The sequence below is a fragment of the Xiphias gladius genome, unplaced genomic scaffold, assembly GCF_016859285.1.
Source record: "Xiphias gladius isolate SHS-SW01 ecotype Sanya breed wild unplaced genomic scaffold, ASM1685928v1 HiC_scaffold_118, whole genome shotgun sequence".
Lineage (NCBI taxonomy): Eukaryota > Metazoa > Chordata > Actinopteri > Istiophoriformes > Xiphiidae > Xiphias > Xiphias gladius.
In genome coordinates, this window is record NW_024401480.1 from 1 (window position 1) to 23,943 (window position 23,943).

Below are 23,943 nucleotides of genomic sequence, written 5' to 3' on the forward strand. Positions count from 1 at the left end.
TAAGCAATTCATTTTGAAAGAATTTTACTAACTCTGTTCTTTTTGACCTCTCAGTTTGGGTACAGGGAACAAATGCCTCCTGCTACAAATGTGCGTACAAGGCAATATAATCGCTGTAAATGTCAATGTCACAGGATTAGCAGCAACATGACAAGAATACATGACCAAATTGAGAAAGGCACACCTACTGAGAAGACAGTCCTCCATCTATAAATAAGGCTGCTTAGGACACTGTCGATAACTGGTAGGCTTCCAACTCAGGTGAGTACATCAATTTCAATTGATTAATATTGTGAAAAACAAATCAATTGTTGATGTACATACTGACAAGAATGTTTATGAGCATCATTTAATTATGATAATTTTAAACATTTATTCATTTTCAATGGGGCATACTACGCACAAATTTGATGCCAGCCTGTAGTTTTAAAAAATTCTATATGTACACAATTTGAAATCAATATAAATCTCTATTGATTAATTTATTCATGCCTAACAATTTATCAACAGGGTCAAAAGAACAGACCTGACTGTATTCAATCTTCTGTTGGGACCAAAGGAGGTACATTGTAGTTTTAGTTTTGGTGATGACCACAAATTCAAAACACACCTTATCTGAAAAGCCTACTAACAGCCTGTTAACATTTATGCAAACAAATACAAAAGTAATACAGTATGTATGACCTCTCCTTAAGCCATCATGAGCACAGACGCAGAGATGGAGGCCTATGGCCCTGCGGCCATCTACCTCCGGAAACCTGAGAAGGAAAGGATTGAAGCTCAGAACACTCCATTTGATGCCAAAACAGCCTACTTTGTGACTGACCCTGATGAGATGTATCTCAAGGGTAAAGTCATCAAAAGAGACGGTGGGAAAGCCACAGTTGAGACAATTACAGGAAAGGTAAGTGTAATAATGCCTAAAATGAAACTCTAGAAATGACGCTAGGAAGGACAAATGGGTAACAGTTCAGACAAGCAGATAACAGTTCTCTAAAACATCTGGATAATAATTGCTTTTAAGATTCATTTCATGGAACATTCATACTATGTCAAATTTCAGTGAATATTAAATAGTTTTTTTAATTTTTGCTTAATTGCACTTCCTATTCAGACTGTTACTGTAAAAGAGGATGACATCCATCCCATGAATCCTCCAAAGTTCGATAAAATTGAGGACATGGCCATGATGACCCACCTCAACGAGCCTGCTGTGCTGTATAACCTCAAAGAGCGTTTTGCATCTTGGATGATCTACGTAAGCTTCAATCCGTTATTATAGTGCAAATGTATCAATAAAGCCTGTGCGTCAAATGTGATCATGTTTCTCCCTTTTGTACTACAGACCTACTCTGGCCTGTTCTGCGTCGTCGTGAATCCCTACAAGTGGCTTCCTGTGTACGATGCTCAGGTTGTTGTGGCATACAGAGGCAAGAAGAGGATTGAGGCACCACCCCACATCTTCTCCATCTCTGACAATGCCTATCAGTTCATGCTCACTGGTAAGCTCAAAATTACCAGAACATTTAAGTGGTTGAGACAAAGAAAAATCTCAACTGTTGATTTAACCTGAGTGTGTATGCTCTTATTCCAGATCGTGAGAACCAGTCTATCCTTATCACGTGAGTATAACACAACTTGTCTAGACAATTTTTTATGAACTTCATGCCTATATTTCTAAGTAATTAAGGATTATCTTTTAATTCGCCAGTGGAGAATCCGGTGCAGGAAAGACTGTCAACACCAAGCGTGTCATCCAGTACTTTGCAACAATTGCAGTGGCTGGAGCTAAGAAGGCTGAGGCAACATCTGGCAAAATGCAGGTAAAATTGGTTGTTTGCTCAAAATTTTTGCCACAGTTTATAGTTACTTGATGAATGATTTTATCCAGCCTCATAATGACTCTATGTAGGGTTCACTGGAAGATCAAATCATTGCAGCCAACCCTCTGCTGGAAGCCTATGGTAATGCCAAGACTGTGAGGAATGACAACTCATCTCGTTTTGTAAGTATTCATCTATGGACCTTCACATAACTTTCCTATACTAATTGTTAGTTAGAGTCAAACTGAAATTTTCTGGTAAATGTTTAGGGTAAATTCATCAGAATTCACTTTGGTTCTTCTGGAAAGCTGGCTTCAGCTGATATTGAAACATGTAAGTTCTAGTTTTCCTCCTTTGGTAGCGGGCAACTTCAGTAGTGTACAATGCATTTTCTGATGCACATTCATCATCAAATCTTTACATCAAACAATTACTCACAGATCTGCTGGAGAAGTCTCGTGTCACCTTCCAGTTGTCTGCTGAGAGGAGCTACCATATCTTCTATCAGCTGATGACTGGCCACAAGCCGGAGCTCCTGGGTATGTTATAACACAACAAACAAGTAATAAAAAATAAACTAAGAGTAATTACCCACTTATGCATTTCCTCTACTTTCTTCCAGAGGCTCTTCTGATCACCACCAACCCCTATGACTACCACATGATCAGTCAGGGTGAAATCAGTGTCAAAAGCATCAATGATGTGGAGGAGTTCATTGCAACAGATGTAAGTTGATAGAAATTGGTAGAATAACAGCAAATGAATGTCAGAATAAATGATTTTCTAAAAGGATTTGCTGTGCATGAATTGCAGACAGCTATTGATATCTTGGGCTTCAGTGCTGATGAGAAGATTGCCATCTACAAGCTGACTGGTGCTGTGATGCATCATGGCAACATGAAATTCAAGCAGAAGCAGCGTGAGGAGCAGGCTGAACCTGATGGCACTGAGGGTAATTGTATTAAAAGTGTGATATTAGATCATTGTATTACATCAAATCATATTACATAAAATAAAAACACCACGATAAATAGTTTTTTGAACAATTTATACTGCAAGAACGTAATCACAAATTAATTGCACTTCTACAACAGTGGGTTATATTGGCTGATGCCAATTAGCATCTTGCAGCAACAAAGGTCTGTTGGTCTAAAATATCATGACATGATAACAACATATACCGAACAGACAAACTGCATGAATGAAGAGAAATAGAAGTTACAAACTGTAACTAACTATGGAAACATTTTTTCCTTCCATCAGTGGCTGACAAAATCGCCTACCTCTTGGGCCTGAACTCAGCTGATATGCTGAAAGCTCTGTGCTACCCCAGAGTCAAGGTCGGAAATGAGTTTGTGACCAAAGGTCAGACCGTTCCACAGGTAAAATGACTCAATAAAACTAAAATGTTTAGAAATGAAGCAATGAGCATGTGACCAAAAAAAAAATTATATACAGTTTTTTACCCCCTTTTCTAGGTCAACAATTCTGTCATGGCTCTCTGCAAGTCTATCTATGAGAAAATGTTCTTGTGGATGGTCGTCCGTATCAATGAGATGCTGGACACAAAGCAGCCAAGACAGTTCTTCATTGGGGTGCTGGATATCGCTGGATTTGAGATCTTTGATGTGAGTAATTTGAAGGAGATTTGAGGTGCATCACATGTAAACAATGTTTTTTCCATGGGACTAATTATATTTCCAAAATTATAGTTTAACAGCTTGGAGCAACTCTGCATCAACTTCACCAATGAGAAACTGCAACAGTTTTTCAATCACCACATGTTTGTCCTGGAGCAAGAAGAGTACAAGAAAGAAGGCATTGAATGGGAGTTCATTGACTTTGGTATGGACTTGGCTGCCTGCATTGAGCTTATTGAGAAGGTAAGACAAATCTGTCAGGTAGAACTGAAGTCTTGTTTACTGAGCGCATGCTAAATTGTTGATTCTTTTTAATATGATACAATTTCGTTTCAGCCAATGGGCATCTTCTCCATCCTTGAAGAGGAGTGCATGTTCCCCAAGGCCTCAGACACAACTTTCAAGAACAAGCTGCATGATCAGCATCTTGGCAAGACCAAGGCCTTTGAGAAGCCGAAGCCTGGAAAGGGCAAGGCTGAGGCTCACTTCTCCCTGGTTCACTATGCTGGTACAGTGGACTACAATATCACTGGCTGGCTGGACAAGAACAAGGACCCCCTGAATGACTCAGTTGTTCAGCTTTACCAGAAGTCTTCAAACAAACTGCTGGCTCTCCTGTATGCCGCCCATGCTTCATCTGATGGTAAGAAACTCACACTGTAACTATAGTTTGGCAATGTGCTAATTTACTTACTCATTTAATTAAAGTATGTGGTTTGCTTTAGGAAATAAACCTGATCAATGAATTAAGAGTTAAATATTTGGTGCCATTATGTTTTAAAAAACAGATGCTTCTGGTGGTGGCAAGAAGGGTGGTAAGAAGAAGGGTGGCTCCTTCCAGACTGTGTCTGCTCTTTTTAGGGTATGTTTAACATACACACCTGATCAAGATCCAATTTAATCTGACCGGTTCAGTTTTTGCAGTAAACTTTTGCTTAAATAATGATATTTCTCCTCCCAGGAGAACTTGGGCAAGCTGATGACCAACTTGAGGAGCACTCACCCACACTTTGTGCGCTGCCTGATTCCCAATGAAACAAAGACCCCAGGTAAGAAGCCCACAGTCCTACTTATTGCATTTTACGTTACACAGTGATACAAAGAAATATTTTAAACTATATGAATTTGCAACTCTCAGGTCTTATGGAGAACTTCCTGGTCATCCACCAGCTGAGGTGTAACGGTGTGCTGGAAGGCATCAGAATCTGCAGAAAGGGCTTCCCCAGCAGAATCCTCTACGGTGACTTCAAGCAGAGGTGACTTTTCATTATAGGCAATTCAAGTTATTATGATGTAGAAACACCAGGCCAAGAAGTGTTGTGTGAAAACATAATTTTCACCTGCTTATTCGATAACATAATTTTCACTTGTAGATACAAAGTATTGAATGCCAGTGTCATCCCTGAGGGACAGTTCATTGACAACAAGAAAGCTGCAGAGAAGCTGCTGGGCTCCATTGATGTGGACCACACTCAGTACAAGTTTGGGCACACAAAGGTACATTTCTATGGATATTACCAATAACTATTGGTTTATTCATGTCCAGTAGTATCCATGTATACTGATGACTGATTTGACAACATAGGTGTTCTTCAAAGCTGGTCTGCTGGGTACCCTGGAGGAGATGAGAGATGAGAAACTGGCTGAGCTGGTGACCATGACTCAGGCTCTCTGCAGAGGATATGTCATGAGGAAGGAGTTTGTTAAGATGATGGAGAGGAGGTAGGAATATCATACATTATATTGACTTGCCCCTCGAATTCCTGTGTGTGATGTTGAATAAAAACAATAGTTATACACTTATAAATGTTATTTTTGTAGAGAAGCTATCTTCAGCATCCAGTACAACATCCGTTCATTCATGAATGTGAAAAATTGGCCATGGATGAAACTGTACTTCAAGATCAAGCCTCTTCTGAAGAGTGCTGAGACTGAGAAGGAGTTGGCTCAGATGAAGGAGAACTATGAGAAGATGCAATCAGACCTGGCTACTGCCCTGGCCAAGAAGAAGGAACTGGAGGAGAAGATGGTTTCCCTGCTGCAGGAGAAGAATGATCTGCAGCTGCAAGTAGCAGCTGTGAGTAGAATGCAATGATGCAACTTCCATTGATTTTACCTGACTAAATATATTTAATACCTTGTATTGTCTATGTTCAAAACACACTCTAGGAAGGTGAGAACCTCTCTGATGCAGAGGAAAGATGTGAAGGGCTTATTAAGAGCAAGATTCAGCTGGAGGCCAAACTCAAAGAGACAACTGAGAGACTGGAGGATGAAGAGGAAATCAATGCTGAGCTGACTGCCAAGAAGAGGAAGCTGGAGGATGAATGCTCTGAGCTGAAGAAGGACATTGATGACTTGGAGCTCACCTTGGCTAAAGTGGAGAAGGAGAAACATGCCACAGAAAACAAGGTTCAATTTCATTTGACTATCCTTTACATAAAAATTCTGAAATGTAATGTTATGCCTTGTGCCCTTTTAATTCATTAAACTTTTGGGATCAATATTAAACTTTTCACACCATTATCAGGTGAAAAACCTGACAGAGGAGATGGCATCTCAAGATGAGTCTATTGCCAAGTTGACTAAGGAGAAGAAAGCCCTCCAAGAGGCCCACCAGCAAACACTGGATGATCTCCAGGCAGAGGAAGACAAAGTCAACACTCTGACCAAGGCCAAGACAAAGCTGGAACAGCAAGTGGACGATGTAAGAAAACAATTGTCTTGACTTTTCTGTTTTGCCCTGAAATGTCATGATTCTTGGTATTGATGTTCTATATCTAAAATGCCTCAAATCAACTCTCATTAAAAACTCTTACTTTATAGCTTGAGGGATCACTGGAGCAAGAGAAGAAGCTCCGCATGGACCTTGAGAGAGCCAAGAGGAAGCTGGAGGGAGATCTGAAACTGGCCCAGGAATCCATAATGGATCTGGAGAATGACAAGCAGCAATCTGAGGAGAAAATCAAGAAGTAGGTTTTTGTTTGTTTTTGGTTATTAATCTTCTTTTCAGCATCTCACGCGTTACACTCCAACAACAGTCTGAACTATGACAGTGAAAGTTTTCTTGGTTTCCTCATCAAGGAAAGACTTTGAGATAAGCCAGCTCCTCAGCAAGATTGAGGATGAACAGTCCCTTGGTACTCAGCTTCAGAAGAAGATCAAGGAACTCCAGGTAACATTATTTTACATAAATAGTAAACTCATTGAATCCAAAAGAACATGTTTAAGTGAATAAGCCTTCTTAATGTTATGATCATCAAACTAGGCTCGTATTGAGGAGCTGGAGGAGGAGATTGAGGCTGAGAGAGCTGCTCGGGCTAAGGTTGAGAAGCAGAGGGCTGACCTCTCCAGGGAGCTTGAGGAGATCAGTGAGAGGCTCGAGGAAGCTGGTGGAGCAACAGCTGCTCAGATTGAGATGAACAAGAAGCGTGAGGCTGAGTTCCAGAAGCTGCGTCGTGACCTTGAAGAGTCAACCCTGCAGCATGAAGCTACCTCAGCAGCACTTCGCAAGAAGCAGGCTGACAGTGTTGCAGAGCTGGGTGAGCAGATTGACAACCTCCAGCGTGTCAAGCAGAAGCTGGAGAAGGAGAAGAGTGAGTACAAGATGGAGATTGATGACCTCTCCAGCAACATGGAGGCTGTTGCCAAAGCAAAGGTATACATTATTTTTCATTAGGAAAAAAAACTACAGTCACATAAGATTTCAGCAAATATCCAAATAATTATCACATCAATTACATGTTAATTACAGGGTAATCTGGAGAAAATGTGCCGAACTCTTGAAGATCAATTAAGTGAAATTAAATCGAAAAATGACGAGAACGTTCGCCAGCTCAATGACATGAGTGCACAGAGGGCAAGACTGCAAACAGAGAACGGTGTGTATCCAACGATGCAAAATGTGTAATACTATATTAATTAGTGTCTTTTTTAAGTTGAGATGATAGGTTTTTTTTGTTTAAAATTATACACTTTGAATTATATAGGCATAGCAATTATTCCAATAATTGATGTTTAGATGATTATTATTATAATTATGAAATACATAGTTATTGAAGTCACATGTTACAGATTATAATGTTTTGTTACCTGTTATTTATTGTATATAATCCTATTTAAAGAAAATTGACAATGTTTTGGTAAAACAGAAAGCAATTTCAGTGATATTTCAGGTATGAAAAAGCTACTCAAATCCCATTCTTGTTCATTCAGGTGAGTTTTCTCGCCAGCTTGAGGAGAAGGAAGCTCTTGTTTCCCAGCTGACCAGGGGCAAGCAGGCTTACACTCAGCAGATTGAGGAGCTCAAGAGGCACGTTGAGGAGGAAGTGAAGGTACATGATCTTATATTTGCATTGTCCATTGTCTATTATTTAAGACCTCTCCAGTGATATCTCAGGCATGGCCGGATTAGATTTTAACTAAACCTGGATGAATGATGGATCTAAACCAATGTTTAAAATTGACTGACTGAACAAGTGAAGGAACACCACTAGTTTTTATGTTCTGTGTTTTGGGTATGTACTACAGTATGTTAACAGAATCTATTGACACTTTCTTGCTTGTTATGATGAATTCATAGGCCAAGAATGCCCTGGCCCACGCTGTTCAGTCAGCCCGCCATGACTGTGATCTGCTCAGGGAGCAGTTTGAGGAGGAGCAGGAGGCCAAGGCTGAGCTGCAGCGAGGAATGTCCAAGGCCAACAGTGAGGTGGCTCAGTGGAGAACCAAATATGAGACTGACGCTATTCAGCGCACTGAGGAGCTGGAGGAGGCCAAGTACATGAATCCTTTCTACTTTTTCATAAATAAATCATTTTTTGCTATCTATTTTTCCAACTGAAAACAAGCAAATTCTTCTTCGCTGCAGGAAAAAGCTTGCCCAGCGCCTGCAGGATGCTGAAGAATCCATTGAGGCTGTGAACTCCAAATGTGCCTCTTTGGAGAAGACCAAGCAAAGGCTGCAGGGTGAGGTGGAGGACCTCATGATTGACGTGGAGAGAGCTAATGCTTTGGCTGCCAACCTTGACAAGAAGCAGAGGAACTTTGATAAGGTAAATGGTTAAACTGGAAATCATAATCAATTTTACCAGAAGAACAAATACCTGTATTAGTAACCAATCATTTACTTCTGAAATATACAAAACTAGGTCCTGGCAGAGTGGAAACAGAAGTATGAGGAGGGCCAGGCTGAGCTGGAAGGAGCCCAGAAGGAGGCTCGCTCTCTCAGCACCGAACTGTTCAAGATGAAGAACTCTTATGAGGAGGCTCTGGATCAGCTGGAGACCATGAAGAGAGAGAACAAGAACCTGCAGCGTATGTCAACTGCTAGCTAGATTAAATGCAAATAATAGTTTACAACCAGCTGTGAAGAATCTAAAAATGGTTATCTTTTTTGTATTTACTCTGTAGAGGAGATCTCAGACCTGACTGAACAGATTGGTGAGACTGGAAAGAGCATCCATGAGCTGGAGAAAGCCAAGAAGACTGTGGAGACTGAGAAGGCTGAGATTCAGACTGCACTGGAGGAAGCAGAGGTATTACCTTTTATATCTCATTTGTTTGTTATTGCAACAATTCAATTAAAGTTCCTATAACAGTGCATTAACATTACCCTTTTAACTCATTTTAAATATGTTTTTTCATAATGACAGAGAGGTCAGTTTGGAACTTAGCTACAGTATACTTAACTGACTTTTCTTGCAGGGCACACTGGAGCATGAGGAGTCCAAGATTCTCCGTGTTCAGCTTGAGCTCAACCAGGTCAAAGGTGAGGTTGACAGGAAGCTGGCAGAAAAGGATGAGGAGATGGAACAGATCAAGAGGAACAGCCAGAGGGTGATGGACTCCATGCAGAGCACTCTCGATGCTGAGGTCAGGAGCAGGAATGATGCCCTGAGGGTCAAGAAGAAGATGGAGGGAGACCTGAATGAGATGGAGATTCAGCTGAGCCATGCCAACAGGCAGGCCGCTGAGGCCCAGAAACAACTGAGGAATGTCCAGGGACAGCTCAAGGTGAGTTTTTTTTTATTGCTAAATGGAAAAAATGTTGAAGAGGAAAAAAGTGAATTAAGCTAACTAAGTTTTTCTGTTCATTATCAGGATGCCCAACTGCACCTTGATGATGCTGTCAGAGGACAGGAAGACATGAAGGAACAGGTTGTCATGGTGGAGCGCAGAAATGGCCTGATGGTGGCTGAGATTGAGGAGCTGAGAGCCGCTCTGGAGCAGACAGAGAGAGGACGTAAAGTGGCTGAGCAGGAGTTGGTTGATGCTAGTGAGCGTGTTGGACTGCTTCACTCTCAGGTTTGTTATCAGTAATTCATGAAAAAATATCTTTGTACTTAATAAATATATATATGAGCTTTCTTATGCATAACAATGATAATAATAAATATTATATTAAACATGACTTCTCTTAAACATTCAGAACACCAGCCTTCTGAACACCAAGAAGAAGCTGGAGTCTGACCTTGTGCAGATTCAGGGTGAAGTGGACGACTCTGTTCAGGAAGCAAGAAATGCTGAGGAGAAGGCCAAAAAGGCTATCACTGATGTGAGTTTACATCTCAAAGAGTGCTTAATGTGGTCTTCTTGTATGTTTTCACTAAGTGGTGTTAAGGTTTTTTCAGATGAAACTGGAATGAGAGACCATTTATCATTTAAGGCTGCCATGATGGCTGAGGAGCTGAAGAAGGAGCAGGACACCAGTGCTCACCTGGAGAGGATGAAGAAGAACCTGGAGGTCACAGTCAAGGACCTGCAGCACCGTCTGGATGAGGCTGAGAACCTGGCCATGAAGGGTGGCAAGAAGCAGCTCCAGAAACTGGAATCCAGGGTATTAACTGTATATAAATGCTCATAGAATAGTTTCCGAATAAAAATTACACTTTGAATGCATCAGATAAACTCTGCCTTCATTTCTTTGCACTCAAAATCTTTCACAAAACTTTGATTTGTTTAATAATCACATTACAGGTGCGTGAACTGGAGGCTGAAGTTGAAGCCGAACAAAGACGTGGAGCTGATGCTGTAAAAGGTGTCCGCAAGTATGAGAGGAGAGTGAAGGAGCTGACCTACCAGGTAAACTCAGTTTCACTAAAAAAAACTACCATATCTCACTGATTCTGCTTCAACACTCCATAAGTGACAGTTCTTTATCTGTGTAGACTGAGGAGGACAAGAAGAACGTGACCAGACTTCAGGATCTGGTGGACAAGCTGCAGCTCAAAGTCAAGGCTTACAAAAGACAGTCTGAGGAGGCTGTAAGTCAAGTATATTCATATGACCAACCATTTACAATTCAATTAATAATGATATCACCATTAACAACTAAATTAATATAACATTAAACCCTTCACAGGAGGAGCAGGCCAACACTCACATGTCCAGGCTGAGGAAGGTTCAGCATGAGCTGGAGGAAGCTCAGGAGCGCGCTGACATCGCTGAGTCCCAGGTCAACAAGCTGAGAGCCAAGAGCCGTGATGTAGGAAAGGTATGGTTTTCAATCTCTTTGACAGCGTCGTATTAACCATATGAGTACTTCACCTATAAATCCATGATTTTATATTTCAATGCAAAAAACTCATCTACAATAACTATACACATAATGACCTCTGAAATGAATGACTAGTTGCAGTGTGCTTCTCCACAAGCTGTATTACTGATAACAGATAGACATCCCTCTCCAAGAATATCCAAGCTTTAACTTTAACTTTAATTGTCTCTCTTACTTTCAGGGAAGTGATTCTGCTGAATGAGATACAACGTCCAGCCATATTTATATCTGTATTTCAACCAAGTTCATACAATATGAGCCACTGAGAATTTTTTTTCTGTAAATCTTCAATAAATGTTGAAAATGTCTCAAGTGTCCAGTTTTCTTTTTAATTCATTTGTCATATTAAACCCTACCAAGGTACCTTAGGTAATAGTTACATGACACTGTATCAGAACAATGTGTGTCAATTTGAAAACGAAACTGGCAAATTATTGTTCATATAATAGTTGCAATATCAGTTAAGATCGAATGTTACACCTCTTTTCCATCGTGTGCAGTAGTTGAGACGCACTAGTGAGTTATTGAAAACAGGTGTTGTAGTAGTGAATTAATAGCTCCACAGTTATGTAAAATGTTGTGAATAGGCTCTAGGCTTATTTGTCAATTACGTGGGTCAACTAATTCAGAGCAACCATGAACTGACAATCAGGTTTAATTAAGGTATTTCTGTGTTTATTGTTATACTGCATTTCTCAGTTTCACACAATTTGCCAGAGTTGAGGGTTTAATGACAGCCTACCTAAAGTTTCTCTCTTCGGATAAGCAGCTGAAGCAGTATTATATTTGACTGCATACACTGCATTTACGTTTGAAAAAGCAGAGCAATGACTTCTCACCTACACCACTGATGCATACACAATGTATATATATGGAACATTTAACTAGTAGAGATGATAAAAATGCCTCAACAGATAACCTACCTAGTACTGAAAATAAACACAATAAACTTGAGCGTTACTCCAGCAAGAGACTCTAATTACTGTGAGCATATGAAAACTACAAATACAATTTTACAAACATTGTTGAATCAATTATTTTACAAGCAATTTACTGACACCTCACATTTCATCTTTATTGTTTTCCCCAGTAGATAAATTACAATGTTGCATACCTTACTATTGTTTATTGCCACCATCCTTCCTATCTTTATTTCCACCCCCCTTTCCCTTTCCTTGCTCTGCCTTTTCCCTCCCTTTTCCAGGATCCCCTTTATATGTTTGTCCTCCTTGAGCCATCCCTTTCTGCAACTGGGCTGTATGAATCTTTTCAATCAGAGAGAAGCAGTCTTCATCTGGACTGATAGATAGCATCCCCTGTTCATGTGTGCATGAAGTCACAGGATGTGCTTTACTGGTTGCACCTGGGTTGGGAGATGACGGTCTTGAGCAGGCTTCCCTGGGACTTGCATGTCTTGGAGAGCAGTGCCTGGACTTAACGACTTCTTTTGGCACAAGGTTTAAGTTGAAGGACAGGGGTCTGCCAGGTCCTGGGCTCAGAGGAATCACAAGGTTATCTCCTGGGGCTCCTAGAGTGAGGAAGACCTCTGGGAATGTGCATGGTTGATCAGCATTCTCCTGTCCCTTTGACAGATAAAAGACTCAAATAAGAATTGATAAAACAACAAAAAAACACACATCTTTTATTAAGACAATAACCCTGGGCAATTACCACACAATCTACACAAGCAAAGCAGGTTGCCATGGAAAAGCTTACCTGCTGTGGTGTGAAACTCATGGACACCTTTACTGTCACCTGTTAAAAAAAAAAAGGCATTGTTCAAGACACAGTGTTTCATTGACTCTTCCTTAGCCTTTCATTTACTAGTGGCAGACTAGACTTTAGAATCACTTAAAGCAGCAAATGGCAAGACGCCCCCTTTATTGCTTAAACTCACACAAGAGACGCCGTTAAAGGCGCATCACTTCCCTACCTAACTGAAACCCTTAACTGGGTGGGGTATGGTCTCTTTGTCTACATGAAGTGATGATTGAAATCATTAAAAGCTGGATTCGAGTAAGTCATATCTTTTCACTTTATCGATTTGGTGTTCTTCAGTGGAAATCACTACTGAACTACTCCATTTTTAAATACATGCATTCTACTGACTTTACTTCTATATATTAAACTTTTTTTTTCTCCCAACAGTCACACTTCTACTGAAATCAAAACACTGTTGTATTTCAGGTGAAAAATTTACCTGTCCTGGGGAATTTAGATTCTTCTGATATTCTGTTTTGGGGGTAAATGAAGCAGATTTGGGCAGAGCTCCCGGGGAGCCGGATCCTGCATTAGCCATTTCGGCTTGAGAGGTAGGTCTGGAAAAGCCCTTCCTTGGTGTTGTTGGTGTACTTTCAGCCACAGTGATTTGTGGTGGACAAGCCTTGCAGAAAAAATGAAAAATACAGGCGGTTGAGCTGTCAGGTATTCCACCATAACAGCTGAGATTTATTAAATAACAGCTTTACGGGTTATTGTGGGTATAAGGCTGTTTATTAGGCAAATATTTCTGTTCACTTACTTTTCTTCTTTACATAAAATACAGATGGTAAAAATATATTCAATAAATCTAGATTTGAGATCCATATAATAATTTCAAGCCCGAAAAGTGCTCCAAAAAACAATTCAGCTGAGCCAGTTCTACAGAAGGAATCTGTATGGTGTCTCTGCCATGAGTTACAGTATTCTAGTCACAGGAATGTGCCTGCACACTGACACAACACACACCATGACCTGCATACCATTCACTTTGCGGGAGTGGGACATAAATACAACCAGGAATTACAGTTAGCAACATTTGGCAATATTGTTTATTATAGCACCACCGATATTTTAAATGATATGTGACTTACTGGGGTTCCAGCCTTTGTATTTCTACCTTTTTCTTTTCTTTCAGAATTCCCACTTATGCCTGGAAGGGTAGGAAGCGAAACACGCTGATCATCTAGCCGTCGTGCCTGACTGGAGGCAATGATTTTGAAGAATGCATCAGCTTCTGCACCTGTTACCGAGAGTCAAGAGTTATTTCTGTGACGTCTCATTGGCAGAAAACACATACTTGACCTTCCGTCCCTTGTGTGTTTTTTCTGACCTGTGGTTGCATTATTTAAAGTTCTTCCATTGTGTGTGGGTGAGGCAGGTGTGCTTCTGCTTGGTTGTAAAGAGCAACGTTGCTCTTCCATACGTCCACTTTGTGCATGACTTATCATTTTGAAAAACTGCTTCTGGTCAGCTGCAGATGCTTCCTAAAAAAGATTTAAAGAAAGAAAAGCAATGAGAAGTGGGACAACTCACAAACGACTTGGCCAGCAGAGGCTGCCACTCAAGAGGACAAAATGAAATAACCGCATTTTTCTTCAAAACACTGAGGAAAATGAGCCTCCCTATCTATTACTGATGTCACTTTAATGTCTTAGTTAAAGAATATGGGATCATGACAGTAGAAGCACTGGCAAAACTATAAGCTGTATATTGAGCAGGATGATGGCTCACCTGCCGATGCTGGTCAGTTTTGGCTTGGTTTAAGGACGCAGCACTCTGGGGAGCTTTATCAGATGCGTCTGAAATGGGATGGTCTTTGTGCTGAGTGGATGGAGTACCCACATTCTGGAAGATTTGGGGTGCAGAACATCTCTGTTCATCCATCCTTGACCCCTGTGGGAGTAGAATGGGAATTACCTTTGTAATGTTGGATCAAAGCAGTTGGATGTATTGTTAAATATATTCTATATCTGCAAAAAACAAACAAACGTGAAGACATTGTGAACATAATGAAAAAGAAATGTCAACTTTTAACAATGGTTTTTACACCATGCTATGTATGGGGCCAACCTGGTGTTTGGAGACCATGTAACACAAGTAGCTTGCATCCCTCTCTGCAGCAGTTGATTTTGATGTGGTACCTCCATTCTGTATCCCTGGCAATGAAGGAAGAGACACTCGCTGGTCATCAAGCCGTTGGCCTTGAGAGTTGGCAAGCAGGCTGAAGAACTTTTCAGAATCCGGACCTGGGAAGGTGAAAAAAGAGACACATTAGTTTTATGACCAAACATGTGAACAATTACTACATTATAACATGAAAGTACAATGAGATGATCATTGTAAAAACAAGAAAAAAAACAGGAAGTCAAACATGTTTGGATTCTAACCTTTGGGCACGGTGCTCTGACTGGGCTTGTGTCTGGGTGTGGACTGGGGACTAACATTTAAGACACATCGCTGCTCATCCATTCTCCCACGCTGGAAATGACTCATTAAGTTAAAAAAATCTTCCTGTTCAGCTGGAGTCAAGACCTAGATGTGAAAAAAGTGTACATTACATCTTTAGGTCAGTAAATAAATAATGTGAAATATAAATTACATGCAAACACAAATGAACATTCAGATTTCAAAACTTAGACCTTATTGTTTTAAAACGTAGTTGTTGTAATTTAATGTAATTTAATTCCTGGCTATAAAAACAATAGCATTGCCTTAAGCATATACCTGTTTTTGAGATGCTTTATCTTTACTCTTTGGTCGTTCTACGTCTGAGCTGGGGCTGAAGGAGGCTGAGCGTGGAGGGCCTAAATCAGAATCATCCTTATCCTTTTTTGGTGAACACTGGGTCCCTGGGGTTAGGATTTGAGGTAGCGAGCACCTTTGGTCCTCCATTCTGGATCCCTGAAAATACACAAGGTCAGGATTTACCAGCATTTTGGGTCGGGAGGCACTCTTTCTTAACAAAAAAGTTCCACGGAGTATTGAGTAAATGATGGCTTCATGCAGGAATGTGATTATACGATTCTCAGCAATTGAAAGCCACACTGTCAACTGATTTCAATCGTACAGATGACACATCAAAGCTTTCAAACTATGAAAGCCTGTCCCATGTGAACACTTCTTAAGATAATAACATGACGTTTCCATGAAGACTTTGAAGCATTGTGCATTCAAACCACTAGAGTGAAACTGCGAAAGTTATAAAGTTATAAAGGTTTGCTTTTTGTAGAATCCTACAAATTATATTTTAATAGTGTAATATTTTGTTCACATTTTAGTTTCATATTTGTGCAACATTTAAAGTCAGAGCTGACGTCACTACAGTATTTTGGTGGCTCCATAAATTGATGTTAAAAATGTAAAATATTTTGTTCTTTGAAAAGTAAAGTACTGACCTGGACTTTAGAGACCATGTAACACAAGTAGTTCGTATCTCCTCCTGCCGTAGACGGTTTACTTTCTTTCTTTAATCCTGGTAATGATGGAAGAGACACTCTCTGGTCATCGAGCCGTCGGCTCTGAGTGTTTGCCAAGAGGCTAAAGAACATTTCAGAATCTGGACCTGGGAAGATGAAATATGAATACAAGTGAAATATTAAGTAACTATGTAGACGATGAACTTTAAAAAATGAAAATGCAACTTGTCTGAACCTGCATCTGTTGGGAAGAAATGGTAAGTAAGAGGCAATTGCAAAAATTGTAACACACTTATAGGAATGTTTTGCTGAGAAATTTTTATTAATCAGTTACCTGTGTTTACTGTACTTGTAGCAAGCCTTCTGTCTGTGTTCTTTGGTGTGCAGGGAGCACTCTTTATAGGATCCAAGGAACAGCGCTGGTCATCCATGCGTCCACGCTGGCAATGGCTGATCATATTCATGAACTTTTGCTGTTCCTCTGGTGAATCTGCCTATTTGACGAAAACAGTGTGATAAAGAAGTGACAAAATGAGGTTGGACAAGAATCAATAACACATAGTATAGTCAGTAGAAGAAATCCTCAATGATTAAAGCAATCATAGTGACATAATAGGATAGAGAAGACCTTTACGGAGTTGGAGCAGTCACGCTGAGAGGGAACCTGTAATTGGTTGGCTGGTAACACAAGTTTCCTGTTTGTGTCTGGAGTACTCTCTGTCACAGAAATCTGAGGTGCAGAGCCATGATCGTTATCACGCCCAGGTTCCTGTGAAAAGTCACATTGTGGAGTAGACTTCAGTCAATTTTTTCATCACACCACCTGTGCAGGTGCATGCACTCAGCCCTTTATAATCTATAGCGTAGTATCTGATAGTTAAACCCTGGCAATGACACCTTCAGGTTATCAAGACTTTCTCCCTGCTTGTTGTCCAAGGAATGGCAGAGCTCCTCATGGTTTGAACCTGTGGGAACAGGGGTGAAATAATCAGCCATCTGTAAAAAGGACACATACAATGCAGATGGTATCTGTGTCTACTGGACCAACCTGCAGGTGTAGTTTTGAGTTCTGCAGTTTTAACAGGACCCAAGGTGCAACGCTGTTCATCCATTCGTCCACGCTGTGAGAAACTCATAATGTTGCAGATCTGCTCCTGTTCTGGACATTCCTGTTGAACATTGGACAAAAGAATGAGCAAATACTGAAAATATATATATGATACATATGAACAATCACAACTTATTACAATGTTTTCGTCCTTGGTACTAAATCAGTTGTCCCAAACCCTTGTGGCTTATTGCCCAGTGTAAATTGTAAAAGAAAAATAATTATTCCTTTTCACACTTTCCATATTACAGCAAAAGTTGTGGAAACCCATGATGGGAATCAATGCATAACATCAACATAAGATCAAAATGTAATCACTTACAATATATTTCATTGTTAACAAATTGTTTGCTACGGAAAAGCATGAATACAATAACATTATATTTTCTTCTTTTGATCATTTTGTAGAATTCAGAAAAAAATCTGTATAAAAATATCTAAAAATACACAATACTTAATACTCTACAAGAACAAAAAATAAGAACCAAACATCAAACCTAAAAATAAATGTAATGCTACAAAGGACCTACCAGCACAGTGTTGGTAGTTTCTGATTTTGAGTCCATTTCAGCAGATGCCATTATGAAAAATAAAACAAAAAAGGGAAACGGTCCCCAACTGAGAACTAGATAACCGTACAAACCGTACTAAGAGCTACACAAAAGTACTTCCTTTAATCGTTGGAGAATCCATTCAATACTTCTTGGACAAAACTACTGTATGTGCAGTGGAAATGATGATCCTGATTGATGCTACTCCAAATATGTACTGGACATGGCTTGGTGGAAGGCTTTTAAATAGAGTTAAGTCCTCCGTATTAACCCATTGCCATTAAGAACCCATCCAGCGCCCCGTTCTTAATATTACCATCAGTAATCCCAGATGAAAACATAATCCTCAACATGGAGAGGGATGATCTTTTTCACTGGTAGGTGAAAATGTTCTGCCTTCTGATCTAACGCTTTACTTAAAGTTCATGTTTACATTTTGAAGCCCCCACATTGTCATTAAATGGTGCAAGTAGGCATATGTCCAGGTGGTACTGAGATGAACAAAACTGCCACTGTTGTGATGAACTCAAGTTATCAGTATGATACACAAGATTTTTTACATTTGTACCGTGGGTTCATTTCAGCAGGTGAAAATTAATGAGTGAGGAAATAAGGTCAAACTAAAAGACAACGAAAACAATGTAAAAACAAAACATATACAAACATTCTTCAAAATAATGTCAGCTGAGATAAATTGGTGAAAATGGTACCGAAAGCACGGTAGTAATTAACTTAACTAAAACAAAGAAAAACCTCAATAGAAACTGATAAATCTTTAAACATTTATAGTCATGAGGATAAAAAAATCTGCATATATAATGAGCTAAATAATCATTTGAAATAATGATAGATTGGCTTAGGTCTGTTGAGCATAGCTGCGAATATTTAAATTAAAGGCATACGATAAATTTGAGTATATTCTCTTAAAGGCAAGGATATTAGGAGAGCATATTAAAAGGTGGTTAAATAAGCTATCAAAGTCAAAAGATCTTTGCAATTTAAAATAATAATGAGAATGGAAGTTCATTCTTGACTTTGGGACCAGCATGTGGAGTCAAGCTTTTAAGTGGACCATGAGATGAGATTATTTTTGTGACATATTTCAAACAACTTTTTATGCCTATTGAAAGTCCTCTGGAATATTACGCACAAGACACAATTCAAAGGGAATCTTATGTTTCTTTTATTAGTCATTTTGAACAACAATGAAACAAACACCCACCGCACTTGCTCCCACTAATATATTAACGTACTTAGTATATGTGAAAGATATCATAAGACAGCAGTTGAGACATTTCCAAGTGGAAAAAAGATATCACAGACTTGAATGCCAATGAATGTATGATACATACTTCTATGGACTTATATACATCTACATTATACTTGAATAAGATTTTTGGTGTCAGATGATCCAGTTTTGTGGAAATTATGTAATTTAAAGTAAAAAATTAGGCAAATCAAATATACATTAACAAAAATAAGAATTTGAATGAGAATAATACAATAATCAAAATATTATTAATGTCTAATTAAATATTTGAATACAATCTCAATCACAGAAGTTTACAGATCCCAATTCACAACAAACAATAAAAATAACATTTTAAAATAAAATAAAGAATCACAAATGTTTCCTTCCATAGTTACATCTAAAATTACTGTTCATGTTTCACTTCAGATGTCAGACGATGCTGTGACAGAAGATCAGCAACCGATCATCTCAAATGAAAGAAACTGAACTAAACTTTTATTCCAGTGTGATCCTCCCTGTTCAGGGTTTAACTATCTAACAATCAGGATTAGGAACTTGGTCCAGACTCTTCAGGTCATTAAGGAAGGTGGTCGGAGTCAGGATGTGAGATGACCCTGTCAAGGAGAAAATGACAATTATATTTTAAAAAAAAGAAAGAAACAAAACACCTTGAATGCTGCGTTTCTGGGGGAAGCAGGTACAAGAATCATGGACTTTTCAATAGCGATTGCTTACCAATCAGCACTTCCCATTTCCCATCAGTGGCTCGAGTGACTTCATAAGCAGAACGCATCTCTGAGTGTGACACCCCACCAATCACAAATATAATAAGCCGAGGGCCGGAGCGATATTCTGTTGGAGTTTTATTTTTGTGCCAGTGTCCAAAACGTGCACTGCTGTAAAAGAATTAAAACAATCACTGAGCAACACGTAACTCTTACTAAAACTAAGGCCTGTTTGTGAGTAGCCAGTTTCAGTTCTATCATAAATCATATCCACTAACAGCAACTATTACATGCTACACAATGCTTCTCTTTGATTCAGTATTGTCAAGAAACTGACCCTGGTGAATAAATGTGAATTTGAAAATCCTGAAAATAAATAGTTCTGGTGGCAACATGTCAGATACAGCAGAAGGGAAACAGTTTTTCTCCCAGATGTATTTATATTTTATTGTAATGCTTTGCTTACAACCTATGCTAATCAGTTTCATAATGTTACAAAAGGTCAAATCAACCTCTTTTCTAATTGCCATGTCCAGTTTTATATGGCCAGCCCTGTATAGCTAGGCTATATTCTAGTGTTAATATTAATGACTACTCAGCTTTAATTCTGCACTTTGCTAAAAAGGAAAGAGAAAAGCATTGTGCATTATGCAGATTATGAGTGAACCCAGGTCCATCAGTTTGGTTTGTATAAACACTATCATCATGGTGGGTATTCCCTGGGAGATTATAAACTATTCAAAGCAAAACTGGCTTAATTTCACATTTTCAACTCCAACCCACTTTGTAAAAGTGAGTTGGAGCTCCAATTAAGTTACAGAGTTAAAAGCTTTTATTTGTCAACATTAATCTGTCTGCTCCCCAAGTTAATATTATTGTTGGTTAAAAAAACAAAAAACAAAAAACAAAAGGCAAAAAAACAGACATTTTATTACAAACTATTTCATTGGAACATTAGAAAAGGATTTTATTTCCTTAGCATTCATGTTCTTCCTTTTAAAACATGTTCTTTTTCTCGTTAACCATTCATAAAGAAATAAATGGTTAACGAGAAAAAAAACATTTATATACCGTGGACTCTGATAAAGTTAACAATCTGCAGCTCATATGACAAAAATCTCCTGTTCTGTTTCCAGCACCCACCTGACTGCAGTCTGAGTTGTATTGATAGGAGCAGGATCAATGATGAACGGCCATTGCCTTCTGTCCAGTTTGTCCTCTATGGCATTCTGCAATACAGAGACACAGATGCTGTCAATAGTTGAAAGCAAAATTGAGCAGGTTTGCCACCAACACCTGAAACCTCCTTTTGGCTGGAATACCTCCATGACATCTTTGATGATGGGTGTCCATCTAGAGAGCTGGTATGTGCTCTCTGTGCGCTCCTTCCGCTCTGGCAGCGTTTTCCCAGCATTGCGGCCCTAACAAACAACATGACTTGTGTAAAAAAATATTGAAGCAATAAATTTAGAGTACACAACATTGAGACTGTAGCCAAACTGCAATCAAGAAATTTACCCCAGCTACAATGTTACAGCCCAGGTTCTGCAGGTTGGTTATGATGTTGCTGTCAGCCTGTATGTTTGCATGCTGGATGAGCTTGGCAAGGTTCTCCTCCCCGATGCCTACATGGATAATGATAACACTTGATTCTCCACTATTGACGCCACATCAAGGCTTCCTATAAAGTTAACCCTTCTAATTAGCAGCCTCAAACACACTCAAGTATGCTTCTGTGGACATAAAAATTTTGGTTTTAAAATTTTACATTAGTTAAACCAAAGAGTTCTGACAAAGGCACACCTTTTTTCTTGTGGAATATGTACAGCAGTATGATGCGGATTTTGTCATAGGCCTCAATTTCTTTGTCGAGGAGCACAGGAACAATGCACTTCATGGCATCTTTTAGAGCTTCCCCCTCTGCATTTGCTCCCATTGACAGGTCCTGTAGAAGACACCCATGGTTAACTATTAACTGCTATTGGAATCTGAATTACCACTTACAACTCAAGTCAGGTGACAGTCAACTCACAGGTTCTTGGAGAAAGAATTATATGTTCCTCAACTTAATTCTATTTTCTACCACTTCCTCTTTCATGACCATGCTATTTATAAGAATGTTGCAACTATTACTACCAGAATATTTTTTCACTGAACAGAGAGAAAAAACATTTTTTTTAAAGAAATGACACTGTTCTAAATTGCACAGTTAACTTCCAGAGTTGCATGTTTAATCCATTAACTATGTCAAAAATAAAGGCAAATATTGGCAACTTAACTTGGGCTGTTACACTTACATCTAGCTTTGGGATTTAATGCAATCCTGGGTAATGTGTGATCTCCCTAAAAACGCTTGCTAAGCTTTATCATGAATTTGGACTAAGCCTTGTTAGGGCCAATCAACAACAAAACCTTTTTTTTTGTGAGCAACTGAATCTATAGAGTGACTACAAAAGCACATAAAAATTACAGCACATCGTTTTGTTAATAGAGCTACACACATACATTTGTATTGGGTTGCCCAAACAATGTAGAACAGTTAAACAAATGACAGCTGACAAAGAGCTGCTGCTGTTTGGATCACACTGTCCATCTTAGAGCCAAAACATGGCCACTGGATTAAAGAGGCAGCTTTCAGACATGCTGACAATCCATTAGTGCCGTCAAGTGGTTCACTCTTACAAAAAAGCCCCATTAACACTTGCATTTCATAATGTCACAACCATGCATAGCTTATCATTTCCTGTGTGCTTGTGACTCATCTGATACAGGACTAAACGTGGCTGAATACATCCCCTCAGGGACACAAAGCGTGTCTGTTACATACAAACAGCACAATGGGGCTTGGCACTCATGTCGATGGAAGGATCGCTACATTACAAGGCGGTGTATGTATGTATTATTAAATGCCTTTACACTCAGTAATGACATAACAGCTTCTTCTGCATTTCTGTGGATATACTGTATGGATTTTGATTTCCGGTCCCAAGCTTCTTATGCAATATTACGATTATGATTCTCCATTAAATATCACCAGACCATGGCATTGGCATTTGAATATACCCCAGAGGAGCTATAAATAAAGATGCTATCGCATCGTGGTCACTTAGTGTGGGGACTGAATGGGATGGAGTAATTCCATGACAGACATTCTCTCCAAGATGCTTACTGTTAGTGATTAACACAGTGGGGCATTCTAGTTGATCCCTTGTGATATAAAAACTACAGATTGACAGGCTGTTTTGCCAACAATGCATGAGACAAATTCCAAGAATATCGAGTTTAATGGCCCTAAAGGCCATCTGATCCTCTTCAGGGATCAGGAGAAAATCATCATGGTTCTATTTATAGCTCCAATTATAGATGTATAGGTCAACAATAGCTTCACTCACTCCACCGTATAATTTGAAGCATTACAAAGATGATATTTTTTTAAACTATCAGAACTATTTGTTGCTGCAATGCCAATGCAGTTTGTGTCCTACTTGTTCTGAGTCTAAATGCTGATGATACCGTTCAAACATTTCTAATTTCAATTGTACACCCCACAAGAGTACTGACCTGTTCCACTTCACAAAGCTTATCAAGAGAGGCCTTGAACTTCTTCATACAAGCTTCAGCCAGGTGCAAGTGAGTAGAGTACTGTGAATGAAAGTACACAGAGAGTAATTATTATTTATTAATCGATTTGTACTCATCACGAAATCATCATATGATATATAAAACCTACAAAATGATTTTCCCTCAATCAAGATGATTTGTTAGTCCTAATCACGAACAGATGAGAGACTACTTCATTTACAAAAGAAAAATTATCCAGAGACGATTATGCTAAAGGTGAAAAGTTAGCTTTTCTTCATCCTACTCACCATGCTCAACTCCTTCTGATACTGAGGCATTTTCTTTAACATCTGAGAGAGATCTTTTATGTTGGCCTGAAAAACAAAACATTATACATAAATTGTCTTCATGTTATACCGTGGACCTATGTAATAATTGAACCAAAATGCATATGAACACTCACATTGTCAGTGCACATTCTCTTGCTCTCACAAAAGGTCCGAAGAAGCTCTGTGACTTTCCTGCAACAGTAGGTTTGGAAAATTATT

At 39.2% G+C, this 23,943-nt stretch overlaps 3 protein-coding genes across 3 annotated transcripts; 1 reads left to right on the top strand and 2 right to left on the bottom strand.

Moving 5' to 3' along the window:
• Nucleotides 1-700: 700 nt before the first annotated feature.
• Nucleotides 701-11,223, top strand: LOC120787158 (myosin heavy chain, fast skeletal muscle). Its single transcript, XM_040122853.1, has 39 exons — nt 701-904; nt 1,115-1,258; nt 1,346-1,502; nt 1,595-1,622; nt 1,712-1,823; nt 1,913-2,005; nt 2,093-2,156; nt 2,264-2,362; nt 2,446-2,549; nt 2,637-2,775; nt 3,087-3,205; nt 3,302-3,451; nt 3,536-3,706; nt 3,800-4,106; nt 4,252-4,325; nt 4,425-4,512; nt 4,602-4,719; nt 4,837-4,960; nt 5,049-5,185; nt 5,285-5,540; nt 5,633-5,875; nt 5,994-6,170; nt 6,290-6,435; nt 6,548-6,638; nt 6,732-7,121; nt 7,218-7,344; nt 7,679-7,797; nt 8,046-8,242; nt 8,334-8,517; nt 8,614-8,779; nt 8,876-9,000; nt 9,170-9,478; nt 9,566-9,769; nt 9,894-10,019; nt 10,131-10,301; nt 10,442-10,546; nt 10,633-10,728; nt 10,827-10,958; nt 11,203-11,223. The coding sequence occupies exons 1-39, from the start codon at nt 701-703 to the stop codon at nt 11,221-11,223; spliced, it is 5,817 nt and encodes a 1,938-aa protein (XP_039978787.1).
• A 535-nt stretch (nt 11,224-11,758) lies between these two features.
• LOC120787159 lies at nt 11,759-17,887 on the bottom strand. Its single transcript, XM_040122856.1, has 15 exons — nt 17,837-17,887; nt 17,247-17,367; nt 17,096-17,163; nt 16,833-16,967; nt 16,533-16,692; nt 16,178-16,344; nt 15,507-15,683; nt 15,170-15,314; nt 14,853-15,028; nt 14,514-14,675; nt 14,113-14,266; nt 13,874-14,022; nt 13,222-13,404; nt 12,738-12,776; nt 11,759-12,604 (listed from the first exon to the last, which is right to left on the bottom strand). The coding sequence occupies exons 1-15, from the start codon at nt 17,885-17,887 to the stop codon at nt 12,140-12,142; spliced, it is 2,352 nt and encodes a 783-aa protein (XP_039978790.1). The 3' UTR covers nt 11,759-12,139.
• A 1,129-nt stretch (nt 17,888-19,016) lies between these two features.
• Nucleotides 19,017-23,922, bottom strand: LOC120787157 (syntaxin-binding protein 2-like). Its single transcript, XM_040122852.1, has 9 exons — nt 23,859-23,922; nt 23,704-23,769; nt 23,396-23,476; nt 21,638-21,779; nt 21,353-21,459; nt 21,157-21,255; nt 20,978-21,063; nt 19,845-20,005; nt 19,017-19,723 (listed from the first exon to the last, which is right to left on the bottom strand). Exons 1-9 carry the CDS (start codon nt 23,871-23,873, stop codon nt 19,644-19,646), a joined length of 837 nt encoding a protein of 278 aa, XP_039978786.1. The 5' UTR covers nt 23,874-23,922; the 3' UTR covers nt 19,017-19,643.
• Between the last annotated feature and the right edge of the window lie 21 nt (nt 23,923-23,943).

What these genes read in the sequence shown, in the direction of transcription:
- LOC120787158 (XM_040122853.1), top strand. Translation starts at nt 701, where the DNA reads ATGAGCACAGACGCAGAGATGGAGGCCTATGGCCCTGCGGCCATCTAC. An exon ending in AGCAGAGGAACTTTGATAAG is followed by an intron (nt 8,518 to 8,613) that starts GTAAATGGTTAA and finishes ATACAAAACTAG; the next exon opens with GTCCTGGCAGAGTGGAAACA. An exon ending in AGAGAACAAGAACCTGCAGC is followed by an intron (nt 8,780 to 8,875) that starts GTATGTCAACTG and finishes TTTACTCTGTAG; the next exon opens with AGGAGATCTCAGACCTGACT.
- LOC120787159 (XM_040122856.1), bottom strand. Translation starts at nt 17,887, where the DNA reads ATGGCATCTGCTGAAATGGACTCAAAATCAGAAACTACCAACACTGTG. An exon ending in AGCGTGACTGCTCCAACTCC is followed by an intron (nt 16,693 to 16,832) that starts GTAAAGGTCTTC and finishes TTCGTCAAATAG; the next exon opens with GCAGATTCACCAGAGGAACA. An exon ending in TGAGTTTCACACCACAGCAG is followed by an intron (nt 12,605 to 12,737) that starts GTAAGCTTTTCC and finishes TATCTGTCAAAG; the next exon opens with GGACAGGAGAATGCTGATCA.
- LOC120787157 (XM_040122852.1), bottom strand. An exon ending in ACAACTCAGACTGCAGTCAG is followed by an intron (nt 20,006 to 20,977) that starts GTGGGTGCTGGA and finishes ATTCTTTTACAG; the next exon opens with CAGTGCACGTTTTGGACACT. An exon ending in GAAATGGGAAGTGCTGATTG is followed by an intron (nt 19,724 to 19,844) that starts GTAAGCAATCGC and finishes TCTCCTTGACAG; the next exon opens with GGTCATCTCACATCCTGACT.